A 19,901-nucleotide genomic window follows, 5' to 3' on the forward strand; every position below is an offset into this window, starting at 1 on the left:
TAACGTTATGCTGCTCCGTAAAACCACTGTTTTCCCGTTGTTCACTTTAATCAAACATGACAAGAGATCACCGCCCAATTAGGGCCTCCGTGAATGCTTTTGTGTTTACTTTGTTTAATGGCTTGGCATCTATAGCAACACGATTGTCTGAGTCAAGGCCCATTTAACAAATAGAAATGATAGCCTACACACCACACCACCTTTAAAAATGCCCTCAGAAAGGAGACATTGGAACTTGTCCAAACTCTACATCGTAGCTAGGCAAAGCTCTATCAGACCGATATTTATAAGAGCCTCGCCTCCTCATCTGCCTCTGGTGATCTACATATCTGAACCTTTTGGCCTACCACCTGATGACTTGCTGATAGGGCATTCACTATTGCATGACTATTCTTGTCATCGAGTGACAAAAACGAAATTGACTGAAGAATGTCATTCCCCATACAGGTAAGGTAACAAGAGGGTGCATCTATTTATTTCCCTCTCAAATTCTTCTGCTCTGGCAGCAGGAGGCATTGCACCAGCGGTCATCGCCGGCCACTGTAAAGGGTGTGTGCGGGGAAGGGGTGGGCTGGGCCTGTCTGCTCCACCTGGCCCAATCAAGTACGAGCGAGTGCAGAAGCCAGCCTGCTTGGCTGCTGCTGCTGCTGCTGTCTTCCCTGGCCGCCCTTCAGTGTTCAACGCGGGGACGAAGGACGGGATCGCATCGACTCCTAACGGCTCTCTAACCATCTAACGTCTTGACAACAGCAGGTGTTTTCGCCTCTGACTCTTTTTTTTAATTGCTAGTTTAAAACCCTTAACCCAATGCTGGATTAGCATACGTTTCATGAAAACTCCTCTTCATCCTCTGGTAAGTCATGCAGGGATTTTTTTTCATCAAATGTACAGACGTGGTTTATGCGATTGCGATTGCGCGGTGACCAACGACTATGCTGTAAAGTTATCAGAATGCAAGTTTGCGGATGGGGTTGATCTTCATTTGCATCGTTTGTTATCTGGTACAATATCACCGTGTAGCTCCGTTTTCTTGTGTCCGGCAATAGCCTGCAATGCAGTAATAGTGCAACATTGCATAAATATGATAAATTGTATAGATATATATAAACGATAAACTTAAGACATTTTGGTCAATGCACTATTTACAATTTGATGAGCAGGCTCTAAGAGTCTATTCGTATTCCATTGACACTGAAAGACAATAGCATAGCATTTGTTTCAGGTAGTATTATTGTGGCAGCAGACAAGTCATGTTAGGTTACAGTTCTAACACTATTTTACTCAATTACCTTATTATTACCCTTGTCAATATTAATAGTATCACTATTATAGCCATCACCATCGTGACTAGTGATGATAGAAGTACAATAATATACATTTTTGTGTCCACTACAACTTTGGTTTCAGCATGACACCAAAGTGTTAGTAGTGGTCCAGTCCGAAGACCCCCGCCAGCCCCCTGGTTTTACACGTATGGCTTTGTAACAGTGTCTAGGTAGTTAGTTTTGTTCTAAAGCCAAACCCTGGCTCTCCGGGCCTTTGTGAGCCATTCCACATGCTGAGATGAATTAGAGGGAGACCCATTCAAGTGTGGTGGGAACAATACCCCGAGGGCTAGAAAAAAGTATCTCCAAGGGTCAGGTCAGGGGGGAGGGATGCTTCCAGCCCCCTGGTTGCTGTGGTGGCCGGGACCAACATGGAAAACTCACTGCTCTGACGTCAGCACTGCGAGGAGCACAGTTGGGACACTTGATTTATTGGTGCGGGAGTAAGGAGGGACACTGTGTCGTATAGTTGTCAACTCGGTCTGTGACAGTCTCAGTTTTGTTTACTACTGCTACTACTATTACTACTACTACTGCTACTAGGACTCAGTAACAGCATCATCTTCTTTGGTTTCTAATCCTATGAATCGTTTTTTAGCGGAAGTTGTCTATTAGGATCTATAGTCTTTGGGTGAGAGACCTGGGCATTGGAAGACTGTATGCGATGGCTGATGCTGCGAAGATCGGTGGTTCATAGGTAACAACTGCTATACTTTCACTGCTGTTTGTATTTGTCTATGCTCCTGGGCCTAGTCGTCCCCTCCCCACTGCCATGAAAACATGTTTGTATTCGCTCTTTGTCTCCCACCTGTTGTCTCATAGCAACCCGTAACACCTGCCTCAATCTGTGTTTGATTCTGTTGCATATACTGCACAGCCGTTCACCATTTGGCGTACATGTTCTATAATCTGTAAGCTTTCATATGTACTAAATTATTTAATGACCAAACTTGTTAAAAGTAGCAATGCATAAGCCTACTTCAAAATTTAAAACCAAGCTCCCTAAAAAATAGAAGATGCTTTCGGCAGTTTATGGATCGAATTGCCTCAAACCAAAACCCATGGTTGGGTTCCTTTGCCAGATGTTTAATAGAACCCATTTTCTGCTGCAGGCTAGACACGGAGAACGCCTGAACAATAGAACAAACAGGAAAGTATTCTAGGCTTTGTTGGGCTGTGTGGCTGAATCCCCTCTTACACCCTCTCTCTCAGGCTCCCATCTCTGCAGGACCAGCTGATGCTTGTTTGATTTCAGGGGCTTCATGACACTATAAATTAAACTGTCCGACACATTTCAACGTAGATTTAGTATCTAAAATAATGAGTCTTTCGCTATTTGTTGCTTTTTGACTCCTAAATCCTTACTTTCTGTAGAAGATTTATAGCAAAAAAAGTAACCGTTTTCTTCCTTAGGAAGGTATATATGATTTGAATGGGTATGAAATAAATAGAGTTAGGAGGATGGATGCATAGTTTCGTTGATTGAATAAATTAGATCTATTTAATTTGCATTCATGTCATTGCGTCTATCTGTGTGGCTGAGGTGTCTTGTTGATGTAGTCAATTGATCCGCTCAAATCAACTCTTGGCTGAGCCGACAAGTGAGAATGAATTAACTCTTTTGTCAATCTCTTGGTTAAAAGCATTAGAAAAACAACCAGTTCACAGGGCATGGATCATTTACAACTATGTGGAGAAGCAGACTACTGAAAACGCACACACTGCTGCAATATATGCGGCGGCCCATTCATTATGGTAGCTATTCAAGTCATTCTTTATTTCATCTGTTACACTGTATTTCTGAAATAGAAAAAACGACGAAAGGTCTGACCTTGCACTGCTCAAAACTGAGATTTATCTTTCCTTCTCTTGTTTATTATATTCTCAAGTGTTTCATGAAATAATGGCACCCCAAAGGAAACCACAGCAGCATAACACTCAATTGTATGCTGCTGTGTGAGGCACACAAATCTTTCCTTCTAGGTGTATTATATATATATATTTCACCAAGTTAGAGGTCCTGGTGGTAGAGCATCTATTAGGGCCTACAACCTGGCTATGAGACATGAGTCATCGCTGTGACCTCTAGCCAGTGTCCTTAGAAGGGTTACCAGTGACCCACAAATTGGAGGTTTTTTAAACGGAGGTCTAATCAATCACTGCAATCAATCATAGAGACAAAATCAAAGGGCGTAATTGCCCACTTTCTCCTCTTGATTGGTATTTTGATCAAACACGACACCGTAGATCTTATAATCATAATGTTGTACTGCAGATCCTAGCCTTATGCCTGGCATTCGTGATATCCAGAGATAATTATATGTATGCTGTGCCTCTTACAAATCCAATGTTTTCTAGAACAAATGTTTGGTATATGATTACAGCCATGCACCGCTAAACGCTTCAGTAAACAGAGATACATGCGTGGTCATTAGGAGACAACCAGAGATTGAAAAGATCCAATACAGTCTAAACTGAAGGTTTGGGCTTTTTATTGTACAGTGCACTGTAATGTCCCAATGCTCATTCTTCTTCTCTGAAGCAAAAACACACCGTGTTCATGTGTTGAAAGCAGATTTGCAGAATTGTGAAACCGTTGAGTTATTTTGCTGATGTTAATCCTTCATGCAGGCTCATTCATCCAAATCATGGAATAGTTTGTGAGATCTCGGCTTGCTGGTACTGGTGATTGGTACTTAGTTTGTTTAATTTTGGAACTTTCTTATGAAGGGAGATGGAAAAGTGCCACCTGCATATTTTTAACAGCCTAAAGTTCCGTTTTTGTTTTGGACAAATTGCAGATTCTTGGTTATAAAACAAATCTGTGATTCATTCAACACAACAGAGTTATAACTGTGTTAACAGTGCAGTTGTCAAAGTCAATATCCTCTGTTTGTTAAATGGTTGAATGTAGAATGGTTGCCAGTGAGTTCTTCAGAAAAGATCTCTTTTACTTTTACAAAAGAACTAGCTGTAGCTGTATCATTCAAACGGTTGAAGGTTTACAGCTTCCCTTGTTGGCTTTGGTAAAGTTATACAGACTATGGATGGGCTCATCCAAGCAAAGATTTCTGTGTGTAGCAAGCTTGATTGCTTTTTAGTCTATAGAAACCTATAGGTGATCGGAGGATCTGACTCATTGAGGAGCCTTATTATATACTTATAGTTGTAGTGATGGTTTTATGCCACAGCATATTAAAGTATAGTCAATTATGTAACACATTTCTTCAAGTATTTGGCAAGAAATAATCCATCATCACTGATGACAGCAGCTGATTGCCACTGTGGCCCTACCGTAGTGCTATTTAACAACTTTAGCCCTCGCTAACAAGGGTTTCCGTGGAAATGAGGGTTGATGAGGAATGGCTAAATCCCTTGTGAACACAGGTTCTTTGCCCTAGCAGCGTGAGTGAAAGACCTGCGCTCTATGGGGGTTAACCAGCGCTCAGGAAATTGAACTGGAAGTTAGTGACAGGGGATTACAGCCCAAACAGGAAGAGACATAAGCATGTTAGATGTGGGTAAATGTGTTATGTAATTTGTTTTGTATTTTTTTTTGGCATCTGTTGCTAGCCATCATTTATTAAACAAATGTATAAATATATAAATGTATCTAAGTGTTTAAGAGTCTAAACGAGCAACATTCAATATTCAGTTTCGGTCAAAGCTGTTGTCCCCCCCCCCCTTAGATGTATTTATTTCCCTTCCCACCCTTTTTACTGAACTTTGGGGTTTTTTACAAGGCCATTTCCCCAACATGGCAACCCTTAACCTTTTCAATACATGGCACTCTGACACTTACTGGGCATGATCCTTTTGGGTGTGGCAGTCCTTGTCACAAAGGAGGACTGATGAGCGCAGGTTAATGCCTGGGGGTCGGAAGCAGGTGGTCTATTGGAGTGAGACCCCCTGATAATCTATCCGTGTCCGTTCAGGGTTGACAGGTGGACATCCCGGGACATTGGGTTGAATTGGTTTCCCCGTTGGCCGGCCCTCTCTCTCCCCTCAGGCGCCTCCTCATAGAGTTACACTGTGCTCCGGGGTTGTTCTCTCCTCCACTCTTCTCCCCGCCCGTATCACTTTATGCCACAGCTAATAGTTGTAGTGTGGTCCCAGCATTTTGATTTGAAACACCATTACAATGGAAAACAAAGTGTATCGATAGGTTTTTGCAAACTAGTAAATGAGTTAGTTGGTCGTTACTTGGTTGGTTGGTAAATCAGTGAGTGATTCAGTATGATGAGAAAATCCTATATCTTATAAAATCACCTTTCAAATAACAGATGACCACACACATAGGCAGTGTTTAACGATAATTACCAAAGTAACGGACCCTCCCCCCCCCCCCCCCAACAAACAAACAACCCTCCCACACACACACAAAAGCAAACAGTACTCTTTTTCCTTTCGCCTATAGTGCCCTTCATTCGTGGTGTCACAGCTCTGTCGGCCGGTGCCCGGTGGAGGTGAGTCAGAGTGGGGTCAGTCTGTCCCACCCCACACGTCCATATGAATTAAACATGAGAGATGATGCAGTCCGCTGCTGGGGACGGGACAAGATGAGTGTGTTTTTGGCCATGGCGGCAACATGAAGCTGGCCCTGACGTCGGCAGTATTAATTAGTAAAGCAGACCCATGGGTATCGGGTAGACTAAAGTTCCAGCTAATGTCCTCCACTAAGACCCATGCTAAGTTGTAGGGCTAAGCCGTAAGCTCACGTAACCATTTTTCTTTTTTGAATAGCCTAGATTTGGGTCTTTACCTGAATGGAAAAAAATCGTCATTTCAACCCACGCTTTCAACTTTTGTGGCTTTTAGGGAACTAGTCGTTCATGGAGCGCCTTTATGCAAAGAGGCAGATTCCTACTGTATGGTTTTTGTTGTTCTAGTCACCTCGGTGTGTAGTCTGTAGGGCGCCTATCAATTATTTTCCAGATTGAAAAAAACGTAGCAAATAGGAAATGGCAAAACATCCATTGGCTCTTTCATCCAGTAAGAATTTAATTCGCTAACATTTTAAAGGACTGCGGCCTCAATACATCATGGACACCGATGACAACTACACCGTTTTAAAACCAATTCTCTTCATCGGACCTGCGATGCAGTGGCATTATTAAGTGTCACTGACCATTTTATACCCCAGAGCGTGACTTCAAAGACGCTGAAAACAAACAATAGGATTTTTCTCATTTCCCCCCATAACGTCACCCCGCCTTTGAACGGGAGGGCCTCCTTTTTCATCTGCTGCTCGCCTTAATGTCCCCTAATTTCAGATTGCGCAGCGCGACATGCTTGACTACCTCCGTGTAATCCGGACCTGTGTTGCTCCGTGTGTTCTCTCCCACAGCTCCATGGCCATTACCGCTGCGCTCCCCCCCCCGGCCTCCCCCCGTCCCCAGGAGGGCTCCTTCAAAGGCACGGCGCCGCAGCGCCATGGATGACCAGCTCGGTGATAGAGATGGACACCATCAAAGGCGATGCTCCACTCGCTGTAAACTAGATGAAGGGGCACCTTCCGTCTTCTAACAAGGGAGGAGAAGGGGTGGAGGGGTGGGGTTGGGCAGGAGTGGGGGGGGAGGGGTGGGGGTGGCGTTGACCCCTACCGTCGCTAAAAACATCTCTTTGGTGATATGACACTTCTGTCTGGACGTGCTTCGCTGAATAACGGGATAAAGAGATAAATGAAGAGAGAGCTGATTGGTTGAGGTTTTTTGGAACGAGACAGCGTCGCCGCGTGGCCTTGAGTTTCCGCAGGCCTCCTGCGGCGGCCGGTTCGTTCCGGACGGCGCGTTCGCCCTCCAGGCGAACGCTGTGATGCGTGCCATGAGTCTCCCGTCCGCGAGCGACGACGCTGAGGGCGGAGTCGGCGGCGGCGGTAGCAGCAGCGAGAGCCTCAGCTGCACCGCCGACGACGACGCCTCCACCTCCAGCTCCTCCGGCCTGGCCTCCCTGTCCTCCGTCTCCTCCTTGGCCCAGACCCATCCCCAGTCCCCCTCGCCTCGCGACCAATCCCAAGAGCCCCCGCCCCTGGGAGCGCCTCATGCACCGGCCCCGCCCCCTCCTCCGCCGCCGCCGCCGCCACCACCCCCACTACCGCCACCTCCGCCCGACATCGGCGGCCACGGCGGGGTGCGGAAGAAGCGTCGCGTGCGGAGCTTCTTCTGGAAGACTATCCCGGAGGAGAAGGTGCGGGGCAAGCCCAACATCTGGACCATGGCCGTGCGCCAGCAGCAGTACCAGATCGACGTGAGCTCCGTGGAGGAGCTGTTCGGACAGCGCGAAGAGGGCGGCGGCGGGGGCGGCGTGGCCCACCGGCGGGACAAGACGCCGGCCTCGGAACAGCAGGCGGGGGTCGGACGGACCCGCTCCTTCAAGGAGAGCAGCAAGGATGAGGTGAGGGGGTTCAGCTGGAGGCTGAGGCTGGTGTGGGGGTGGTGTCCGTAAGATGGCTAGGAGGACGATGAGGTGGAGGACAAGGATGGTGTGAATCTTTTGTCGTCCTCCTGCAGAGCTCGATGAGAGTCGATACAATAGGGCGCAGTGGTTGGCTGTTGTGTTGTCCATGGAGAGCCATTATATTCACCACAAAGCTCAGGGCTCCATAACAAACTTCTACATTATAAAATCGACACTCAATAGATTCAAGGAATGTTATACGCCCTTGTTTAAGGATGCCCATATAGATATATATGTATAGATATATATATTATAATTAGTTTAGCTGGTTCTTAATGCTTTCCACAACCAAGCCATCCCTGAAACGTGACCCATAAAAGACCATTGTCTATTAGGAGGTAAATATAGGTCTTGAAGCATAATTTAAACTACATTTAAACTACGACAATCCCAGAGTGTTAGAGAGTAATGTGAGGATATAATGAAAGAATACAAGATGACATCATTCATACTTGCACCTGAACACTTTGAGGAGCTTTTTGTTTTTCCCTCCTGCTGGGGCATACCAGGTAACAAATATAAGGTGCTGAATGACCCGTTTCCTTTATCGCATTGAAAATGTCTGCATACACAATAAACACAAAAGCTTGCTTGCAGCAACCTGCATGAAGTGTAAGGCAATACCCACAAGAGAGAGAGAGAAGAGGGACTTCAATCAGGTTCAGACTAACCTCAACCTTCGTGAGTCAGGTCGTGAGTCAGGTTTATAGATCGTCAAACGCTTAACAAGCCTTTAGGGAATATTCAGCGGTTACAAAAGCCACGCTATGAGGGTGTCAAATGCACACGCGCACACACACACACACACTCACTCACACACACACGCGTTTGGCTGCTATAGTTATGAAATGAATATGGTTCATTTATTACACGTCAAAGTTAAAAGTTAAGTTTCATTGAGAGCCATGTTAGAAGTGGTTCATATTCCTAGTGCAGAATAATTGCATGTTATTCACTGCTTACCACTTGACATATAAGGCTAACAATATATCAGATTTGCCATCACTTCTTTTATCGCCTCACACCATGCGCTCATGCACATCCACACTCAACACATCCACACTTAAACACACACACACACACACACACACACACACACACACACACACACACACACACACACACACACACACACACACACCATCTCGCACTGGAGTTTCAGTCAGCTGTGTTTAAATGCTATAATTAATCTGCCAGGAATTCTGTTGGGGAACTTAATGTCCCCTCACCATTAATAGGAAGACAACGCAAGCCAACAATTGCCATTGTTTGAATGGATGCTATAGCCTAGGTGAAAGCCCAGGTAGAGTTTCATTTTCTGTTGGGGGGGTGACCCATTGAGATTAAAGGCTACGTCAATTGAGTTTGGGGTTTTAAATGTACATCGTTACACACAAAAGGCTTGTAGGCAAAACATTTAACCAAGGTTTATGCATAAAGTTGACATTTTCAGGTATCTTGCTTAAGATCAAATCTAGTACTTTTTCAGCATGGAGCCGCCCACATTACCCCCAACACTATCCTGTGTTACTGCATAGAATAATATAACGTTGATAGACATTCTAAATCTTTATTTTGTTTTATTTTTACAGATCAACATCCTGGACGCCAAAAGAGGAATGAATGTCGGAATTTTCCTGAAGCAGTTTAAGAAGTAAGTGCTCTGTACGTGACTGGCTTACACAAAGCCAGCGGAGTGCGAGTCTGTTCCATTGATCATTGTGGGGAAATAGTGAACTGCCCCGTGTGACACCTAATGCGCTTGTATAACTGGATTAGGTTTTAAGAAGAGGGGCCCAAAGTTCAGAACAACCAAAACTTTGAGGCCTAAATAATGAGGTCTGCAGTTTTGAACATAGTAATAATAATAATAATAATACGGATTTAATCAATCCTTAGGTTCCACCTCACACTCCCTCCTTGTAATCAGTACATGGCCAAGCAGATGTGCCGTAGTGAGCGGGTTGAATGAGAACACCATTCAGTACAGTAGTTATAGTTACAGAAAGAATCTGACTTATGGGTCTCGAGACGGAGGCACAAACTTATTTATGCATTGGGTTGAAACACAGATTCAACACCCACTGAATGTTACATTTGGCCACAACAAACTGTCTAACATTGAGAATATAAAGGTACGTTGACTGGCCAGTTTCTTTGATGTCCCTTATTAACTAGGAAATAGTGTTGTCTGTGTGGTTCCTTAAAAATAATCAAACTATTTGGGGATTGGGGTCACCGTTTTTGAGACTTCGAATAGGCTTGATAGAGCTCATTAATCTCAAAGGACTGGCCAGGGAAACGGTCTACATACTTAGCAGACAAAAACACTCTTACTCTGTGTTGCAGAACCAAGCTCTCCATTGTGTTCCATGCGTAGCACAGAGTGGCTAGCTCGACGTGCTAAGTTTCTCACTGCAGCACAATCACTCATATTTGCATGGCTGCTTGTTTTGCATTGCTCTGTGCAACATTTCCATGCCATTTGACTCATTCGCGAATGTATGAGAGGACTGCCAGTATACTAGTCCTCACTTCTACTGTCATTCAGTTCAAAGTGTTTACATTAGAACTCAACCTTCATTATGTTGTACTTGTGGTGTGTGTAAAGTAGTTTAAGTGTTACTAAACTGTGTGGCTAGCTAATTGATTAATAAAGGATTTGTGTTCATCTCGACCTCAAATCGCAATAACAGCCTCCATCGTGGAAGCAAAGGAGGGTCAGAGTGTTAGTTATTATGATGTGAATGTTTTGGTAATTGCCAAGTAATAAATTGATCGACTATTTGTCATTATGGACAAGCAAAGTGATTGAAACTGCAAAATTGTTGCTCACTGTGCTTGAAACTGCCACATTCATTGCGAGATTTGGCAAAAAAACATTTAAAAAATCCCAGGCTGCGGTATATTTACGTTCATTTTGGATATTATAGAACTACAACTCTTTTAAATCCTCTCAATATGGCGGTGTATCCCCAACACACAATCACGTGATGTGCAAGCCCTATACACCTAGAGTATACAGTGTTGTCTTTCTCATCACCCTGGGGTTCTAATGTGACTAAGGGTTTAATGAGACCTACATATATTGACCCTCAACTAAACTGTACCTAAATGTGTTTCGATGCTAACACTAATCAATTTACCCACATTGGTATAAGATGATAGCGCAGAGCTACATTATAGCTAAATGTGTTTAGGAACTCAACTTTACCTCCACTATGTTCTCTAGGTCCAACCATTCCATCGTGGAAGACATACGACAGGGAGAAGGCCAGATCTATGGAGCAGAGCTACTAAAAGACCTTCTCAAGCTGCTGCCTGATGCAGAGGAGGTGTGTGCACGAGTGTGTGTGCATGTGCCTATGTGATATGTATGTTTGTATACATACTTAGCAATAATTGTACACATTTTTCTACAGCCTCTGATCTCCTTTTTGTTTCCTTCCATAGATCAAGAAGCTCCGGTCCTTTAAGGGGGACCCAAGCAAGCTGACACTTGTTGATTCCTTTATGTTCCTGTTGATCCAGGTACCACGGTAAGGATGTCCCCCATGGCCTTAGGTGTACTATAGTATACCCCTATAGTACAGTACTGTAGAATACGCGAACAAGGATAGCACAAGCAATATTTAATATTCTTAAGGGTCAAGGGTCAAGACTGTCGGTCTCGACTCATGACCACATCGCCTGGAAACGCCAACCGCGTTAATGTTGTCTTCATTAATTGAAATTTATTCAGTGATGGGTTTTCCCAGAACATGCAAACGAGCCATAAAAAAAAATAAACCACAGTAATGCAGTTCAGAACATTTAGTGCAATCATGTTTCCTGCTCTCACAAAGGACGGCTTTATAGTGATACTACTCTTTCACTACCTATCCTCCCCTCCCTTCTGACCTAATCTGTTTCCTCTGCACCACCTGGCAGAGAGGACGTGATGATGTCATGGCTCTCGTCTCCCTTTTCAGATAGAATTTCAAAAAAGCATTTCGGACCAGATTGTTTTTCACAGGTTGTGCATCGATGTCTGTCGAATCATCACAGAGAGATTTCAGAGGTGTATCGATCTGCACGATTCAAACACTGTTATCATATATTACTGCTTTCCTTCTGAAAGGTTCGAGGTTCGGATCGAGGCGATGGTGCTCTGTGCAGAGTTCTCTGCTTCCTGTGCTGTGATGAGCCGTGAGATCGATGTCATTCGTGTGGCCACTAAAGGTAATGGCAAGCTTCTGCTGGACGCACATGCACAAGCACGTGCACACAAACTGACACACACACACACACACACACACACACACATGCAGGCCTGACCTAGATATATGAGCCATCATCAGTGGAAAACCGTCGCTACACCTTACCTGAGGTGAGACAGCAAAATACTCTGCAGAGGTATTAAGAATGCATAAAAGATACATCTGTTCGGTTTTACAGCATGATGTTTTGTATGTGCCAAAAATAAAGGTGGTTTTGATCATATAAAGTGTGAACAAACTTAACAGCCCAATATGTGGTGAAAAGGTTCACTTAGCAGTTGTATGTAGCCCCCTTCAGAAAATTATAGGTATTGAAAGACTTAGATATTTTTGGATCCTCACTACGAACTCGGTCCAGTGATATAAAGCTGTGTTGTGGTTTTAAACATTGTTCTTTAATTAGCTGATGTTGGTTAAATAAATATAAAAGGCTGATGATGGCTCAGAGCATGATGATAGAATGATACGTAGAACAGTGAATCTATTCTCTAGTGATAGTGGATTTGATAGTGGATTTTTGCATACATTCATATTGTTGTGTTAATCTTCGGTAGTAACTTCCCTTTTCCTGATTCTTGACATGACTTTAAAAAACGACTGATAGCTTTCTGAAAGCCATGGTAGTAAGATGGATAGCTGACAGCCAATGGTCGTTAAACAGTGTGTAACTGTGTGGTGTTTGTTTGTATTGATCCTGTGCTGTAGAGCTAATGAACTGCGAAGAGCTCCATGCAATCCTGCACTTAGTGCTCCAGGCTGGGAACATCATGAACGCTGTAAGTCTTAGATACCGTGACAGTAATGTTAACACTTCACCATACATTCTCCCTTCCTTTCTATTAGTCTAGCCTTCACATCAGTGCACTTTTCCCCCCTGTTATTTTTCAACGTACGTACTCATGCCAACGGTTTTCTGTGCTGTGTTGCTCACGTTCTCCTCCCGGTGGTCTCCAGGGTGGATACGCTGGAAACGCTGTGGGATTCAAGCTCTCGTCTCTCCTCTCACTGGCTGACACTAAGGCCAACAAGCCCGGGATGAACCTGCTGCACTTTGTTGCTCTGGTAACCAATGTTTTCCACAAACAGTTACAGATGTTGATATTTATGTGTATGCATAGATTAATGAATGTGTCAGAGTCATTCACACTTCTCATAAAAAGTCACTCGATTTTTTGGGATTTTCACAATGGGGTTTGTCCCGATATATACTGATGTACTGACACCAAAACTATTTTTGAAACAACCTGCAAGAAGTGCATGTATGAATCGTCGGCTACTTGTCTCTCTGTATGCCTGCATTTCTATCCACCTGTTTGTATATCTGTCTGCCTGGGTTCCTATACATCTGTGTGTATTGAAAATGTATACTCTGCTTATTCAGGAGGCAAAGAAGAAAGACGAGATGCTGCTCAAGTTTCCAGAAAAACTTCAAGATGTCCAAAGTGCTGCTAGGTATACCATCACTTAGATCCTCAATTTGCATTGTGTCATTGCATTTCTTTCGAATTATAGTATTTTTCCAAAATTTGTATCTTGTTTTTACAGGTCGACCATTTTGTTTTTGGTACCGTATCTTTCACATGCAGTAAAATCCCCATACAATAACAAAAAGGCGGCAATGCTGTATATTTCCACGATGCCATAACTTGCGATTCTCTCCTAAGAAATTGTTCAAGGACGCTCTGCCTATGTGTGCCCTGAGCCTCCAGCTTTTGTGTCGGCATAGCATAATACATCTCCTGAACAAGAGCCTAGATTAGTTTTTATCCCTGGGGTGGGTGAGGTGGGGGGGGGGTTGTACACGCCGCCGCTCTCCTCTCTCTCATGTACGGTATTCTGGTGCAGCAGTACAGTATGTCACCTCAGTAGCCTGTTATTGTCTCGTGACCTGCATCGGTTATCCTATCGGTTCACTGCACCGGCCGCAGGGCAACACAACATAGGACCCACACACGAGAATAACAAACACCAGGCACAGTTCACCCTCACAACACAATGCTGAATGTTGACGTCGAGGTTGTTGTGGATGTTTGACTGTGGCAGAATCTCAGTGGAGAGCATTGAGTCGGAGTTCACCTCCCTGTACGTCCGGACCAAGACCCTGGAGGAGAAGGTGCAGGAGGACCAGGAGCTCCATCTGCAGCTGGAGCCTTTCCTCCAGGTGGGGCAGCGATGAGTGTACATCTACTTTCAACCATTTTCTGCACACATTATGCTGTTCTTAATATGATAAGGAGGACTTATATGTCAATGAGGTATAGCAACATTAGGTAACCGAAATATTCCTGGGGTTTCAGAGTTCGGGACAGACCCTTCAGGACCTGAAAAGACGCCGGCTAGATCTGCGCAAGGAAGGGAACGCCTTGATCGACTTCTTCTGCGAGGACAAGGAAACCTTTAAGCTGGATGAAGGCTTCCGCATCTTTCAAGATTTCTGTATTAAGTTCAAGAAAGCCGTCAAGGTAGGTTTTCAACAGAGTACGTTTCAGAAGATCAAGCTTTAAACCAAATTTGTATTAATTTAGCTGTAGTCATTTATATCACTTATTTCCTCTATATTCCTCTCTTTTGTTTTCTATCTCCTCTCCCTTCCCCTCCCTCTCAGGACAACCAGGACCGGGAACTGAAGGAGGAGGCCAGGCATCGGCGGCTGAGGGAGCTGGAGGAGAAGCGCTACGCCTGGACTGGCGCCGACCAGAGCGCGGGGGGCTTCGGTCGGAGCTCCAGCGAGAATGACGTGGAGATGCTCACCAAGGAAGGCCTGCTGGGCTTCTTCCAGCAGCGATCCCAGAGTCCGGGCAGCCCCATGTCGCGCTCGGCCAGCGCCCGTCGCCACCGCCACACCGTCAACTCCGCAGCCGACCGCGAGCTCCATGGGTACCTGGAGCTGTTCGGCGAGCCCGGGGCTCCCACCGACTTCTCCAGGTTCAACAGCCTACCTCGGGCGGGCCGCACCCATCAGCGGAGGACCGCTCCCTGGATCCTCTCCGACCTGGACAGCAGCCCCGAGCTGGGGCGGGACAGACAGCCCACGGCGCTGTCACCGAGTCCAGAAACAGAGCCCATTAGTCCCCTGGCCAGGTTCTCTTCCCCAGGGTTTAATGCTAATGAGGACCCCTATTGCAACAACAATAATTACCGCTCTGTGTCCGAGGGCAGTGCTCTGCCCAGCTCCTGTTACATGTTCCGAAGCCCAGCACAACTCCCCAACCCAACAATTACAGGGCATATGAACATAAGTGTTGAGAAACACATGCTAGTCCAAGGACCTCAAACCTTTGACTTAGCTAGCCCGAACAACAACAGCAATCACACACACTTTGTCCAACAGGGGGATTTTGGGACTCACGAGGAGGGGCAGAGAGGGTCCTCTCCGATAAACCTTGTTTTGGACATCACTCCACTTAGTAACATTTTAGAAAGCGACACAGATCCCAAGGAATTGGGTAAAGCGGGGATAACTCAGTCTGGAGATTGGCTTCACAAGGACATAGAAGAAGAGGACAACAGCAGCCTTTCATCAACCACCTGCGATACGCCCCTCCCACTAGACTCCTCTTTGTCCAATAAGAAGCCGATGTTTAACATTCTGGACTGCACCGAAGCCGACTGCTCTGTTGCATTGGATTATTCCGAGATAGACAGCTTGCCGATATTGAGGGAAGGGTTGGACCTAAAAACTCCAAACAAGAAAAACGGCCAGGAGATCAAGCAAAACACATTCTCTCCCAATGAGAAGTCGGCCTCCACCTCGACCAACGAGCTCTCGGCACGAAAATCCACTGACGCGTCCTCCATCACGCCATCAGCTACCACAGAAGACTGGGACACAGACAGCTGTGACACGGCAGAGGGGAAAAAACCGGGGAAGGTAGCATCTGTAACCGGCACCACAAAACTACCGCAGGCAAAGAGCAAGGTTACCAAATCAGTCAAGGGCCTCGGATGTCTCGGTGTTAGGACGCTGACCAACAGTGAGAACCAGGGCATGCGTAAAGTGGTTCCCCTAACCAGGCACAACAGGTCGGTGAGCAACAAGCGAGCAGAGAGGCCGTCGGTCCAGGACGGCAGTGAGCCCCGGCGTCCGCTCCGTGACCAGAGCACCCCGGCCAGAGGGAGGAGTGAGAAGACCACCCGGACCCCGCGACACTCTAGCGTGCCCCCCGACGAGGCCAAGGCCCAGAGGGGAACCAGCTTGGCCGGCACCCTGTCCAGATGGGCCCGGGATAACACCCCGAAGAAGTCCTCTCTCCACAAGCCCAGCGCCAAACCCCTGAGGAACATCCCCAAGGCTCCGCCAGAGGAGAAGATGTGTCGCTCCACCATGAGGGCCCTCGCCCAGGCCCAGGCCGCGGCCGAGGCCCTGGCTCAAGCCCAGGTCGGGGCCTCGTCCGAGGCCAGCAGCTCACAGGCCCTCGGTCCCAAAACCGCCTCGGGGGTTCCTCGCTTTGCTCGTAATACCGTAGCTTCCACATCCAGAAAGATTAAGGAGCTAGTACCCACGTCCGTCCCGTCCACCCCTTCGCGGAGCCCGTCACTCCTGGGTCGAACGGCCTCGGCAATACCGACCAGGATGCCCTCTCCTGTGCAGAACGCTGCCGTCAGCAGGCATGCTGCTTCCCCAGGGGACGAGCCAACCCAGGGGGCCACTGTGCGGAGAGTGCAGAGCATGAGGGCCACCAGTCGAAGCGCATATCGAAGCGGTACGCCTCCGCCACCTACACTCCGGGAAGAGGTCCGCAAGGCCAACAGCTTTTCTGACAAGAGCACCCAATCCAGAGAGGTGTTAGCGACCCCCAGAGGGTCTAAGCCAACCTGGAAGTAAAGCTATGGTCTGTTGAAATGTAACTCGAGAAACAGAAAGACAAAGAGCCCCCCATTTTTCCTGAGAGATGCAAACTCAATTTGGGTCTGGTTCACCAATGGCGCTGTAGACTTTTAATCTTTCCTTATATATAATTAAAGACGCCTGGAATCTGGTTAAAAATATCCATACCTCATCGACGTAAGTTCCATCGGCCATCTTTGTATTAACTTGATGAATGAGGTTGAGTGAAGAGCAAGATGCAAAGTCCTGTTACAAGAGACATTTATTCACAGAGAGGATTTATTTTTTCATCGTATTCCTTGTTATATTTTCAAATTATATATTGCGAGTGAAACTAAACTGACAAATGGCAAAATTCCACTTTTGCAAAAGAGCCTTTGTTGCCTGCTTAGCAGTTTGCTACTACGGATACTATACTACTGTTTATGATGACGGTTGACGATGTATATGTAGGTGCAGCCTAACACTGTAATGCTGCTAATTAGCTTCGACAATTTAAGAGTTTCAGTGTCTTTAATTGAAGGTTTTAAGCCTTGTGATAACCTTGCCTTGCTGCTGTCCTTTTCTCTTTTCTCGTGGACGTTTTAACGTTTTGTTAGTTAATTATTGCTTGATACCTCAGAAAAATAGGCCTGGAATTAAAGAAACATGGCCTTGGCATACAACCCTGAGCTCCTCCAATCAGATTAGTCCAGCAGAGGCCTTTTATACTGTACTTGTATTTGTTTTCTGTTCTAGACCCCTCCATACTGTCATGGAGTAGAAATGCACATAAGAAACATTCTTTTCTCAATAGTTTAGCTCAAACAAGATGCTAAGAGCATTTGCAATGCCTCACGTTTTAACGAAAACACTGAAACATGTTACCAAGATCATCGTATTTATACTGACTTCAATTTGGGATTGTTCAATGGTGAATGTCACTTAGTAATGCTCAGTGTAGCTGTCTGCCTTAGTTTAACTTTTTTAAATAGCGACGATCGTTGCACCTATAGTCTCAAAGATGACACACACACACACACACACACACACACACACACACACACACACACACACACACACACACACACACACACACACACACACACACACACACACACACACACACACACACACACACACACACAGCATTGCCTTAAGCTAGATGTAGCCCTTTAATCACTAGCAGAAATGGAAGGTGATTGTAGATAGGACTAAGAAGGTCATCTTCCACACTTTTCACCATATATATATATATATATATATAATTAAAAGACACCAATAGATATTTTTGTAAATAATGTAAAGATTAAATATTTTTTCGGATTATGGTTGTATACACGGCATACAATGTATACAACAATGTATAAAGTGAGCACTAAAAAAGAGAAGGATCTCCCCGTATGTTCCATCTCTGGTTTAGTCTGAAATAAGGTACACAATAAAGAGCATGCCTAATCAACATGTATTTTGCACTGCACACAAGGAACGGTTTGTCATACACATGAACACACAGGAATAAGCTTTACAGATGGAGAAGGAGCAGCTAGAGGGAAGCAAATCATCCATGATCAATTAGTTAGTTGATGCACTAGTGTCTATGTTTATAGTTACCATTAAAAGCAACTTTACAATCTCTAATTGACCACGTTCCTTGAGTTTTGTTGTTCTACTGTCTGAATTGAGTCACATCATTTGCTTACATGCATCGCATTTTCTAATTTGTTTAAATTAAAATAAAATTATGTTGAAATATAGGCAGTATTACAGTATGTCTACCTTATTTTAAATTGATTTTAAGAAAAACATTATAATTAGGCCTATCTATAGGCCTACATGCCCTCTCAGAAGTGTTTCACACTCATCCTTAAGTTTTCAGGGATTTGGACTGGAATTGTCTTCTAGGAAGAAAAAAAAAAGGCATAGGCCTACGCCTGACAATATGCTATTTCTCCTTTAGCAATTTAGTCTGTACCTTTTAACCATATAAGTTTACCAAATTGTTCATGCCTTGTCGTGGCTCATGCTGTTAACTTGGTGGTGGCCCAGTACAATGGGCTTTACATTGCATCTGACGGCCGGCAAGTGGTCAAACTGAATGCCTACTCACCCTATGCTGCTGCCTTGTTACACGCAGGTTACCATAGCGACTTGGATCAAGGGGAGGCGGTTGGATCACTAAAGGCCTCAGGGAGGTTGCATGGAAACACGAAATCACGTCGACTAAAACGGCAGACGAGCGGCCCTCTCAAACTAGAGTCAATACAAGCCCTGGCCTCAACCACAAGACAATAGTCACTGTTGTATGTCACAGTAAACTGAATTGTAGTCGTTATAGATGCTACCATTAGAACAGAAAGTGTCATCCGTCGCTTTAGTTGTTTTCAATTGTAAACCCGTGACTATTTGCAGCATAATCTAAACTTTGTCAGGTGGACATTATTTTATTAACTCAGTTCTGCACTGGTAAGGGTGCAGAACTGACCAATATTTTTTGTTAGAATGGTTTACTATGGTCTATATAGCCTACCTGTTGGACATTGCATGATCACTATTCACCAAGGAGCTGCATAACATAATGTAACTGATAGTCATCACAGTTTATATTATGATAATCAAAGGAATCAACAATAAAAATCGAGATTGCTGTGTAAAGCTCATGTCCTATATTCTTCCCAATGTGTCTCGATCTTACTGCACTCACTCTTGGTCCAAGCCCGCCTACAATGATAACACGAGGCCCATATTATCTGATACTCTACCGCCTCCTGGTGGCTCCCTCCAGCCAACCGGTCAGCTTTTATCTAGGCTTTTATCCTGTCAATCTGACTTGTATTAATTATAGCATAGAAAGCTAGTAATTATTTTCACCTATTAGAACATTTGTAATAACTATACTGTATAATTAGAAGTGTTTGTCGGGGAAGGCCTATATGTAGAACATTTAACGATAGTTCTGGTATTCATAGTAGTGTTTAATTTAATAATCGACCACTAGAAGGCAGTGAAGGTGTACATACGCAAATATCTGCATATTGTGAAACGTATTTTACT

At 45.0% G+C, this 19,901-nt stretch overlaps 1 protein-coding gene across 1 annotated transcript; it reads left to right on the plus strand.

Annotated features, from left to right (window-relative positions):
• Positions 1 to 632: 632 nt before the first annotated feature.
• fhdc1 (FH2 domain containing 1) lies at positions 633 to 18,488 on the plus strand. The gene is made up of 12 exons (XM_030350934.1): positions 633 to 853; positions 6,673 to 7,718; positions 9,374 to 9,435; positions 11,014 to 11,116; positions 11,235 to 11,320; positions 11,902 to 12,002; positions 12,746 to 12,816; positions 12,995 to 13,102; positions 13,422 to 13,492; positions 14,084 to 14,201; positions 14,338 to 14,502; positions 14,646 to 18,488. The coding sequence occupies exons 2-12, from the start codon at positions 7,140 to 7,142 to the stop codon at positions 16,863 to 16,865; spliced, it is 3,684 nt and encodes a 1,227-aa protein (XP_030206794.1). The 5' UTR covers positions 633 to 853; positions 6,673 to 7,139; the 3' UTR covers positions 16,866 to 18,488.
• Positions 18,489 to 19,901: the final 1,413 nt, after the last annotated feature.

The sequence above is a fragment of the Gadus morhua genome, chromosome 3 (assembly GCF_902167405.1).
Source record: "Gadus morhua chromosome 3, gadMor3.0, whole genome shotgun sequence".
Taxonomy (NCBI): domain Eukaryota; kingdom Metazoa; phylum Chordata; class Actinopteri; order Gadiformes; family Gadidae; genus Gadus; species Gadus morhua.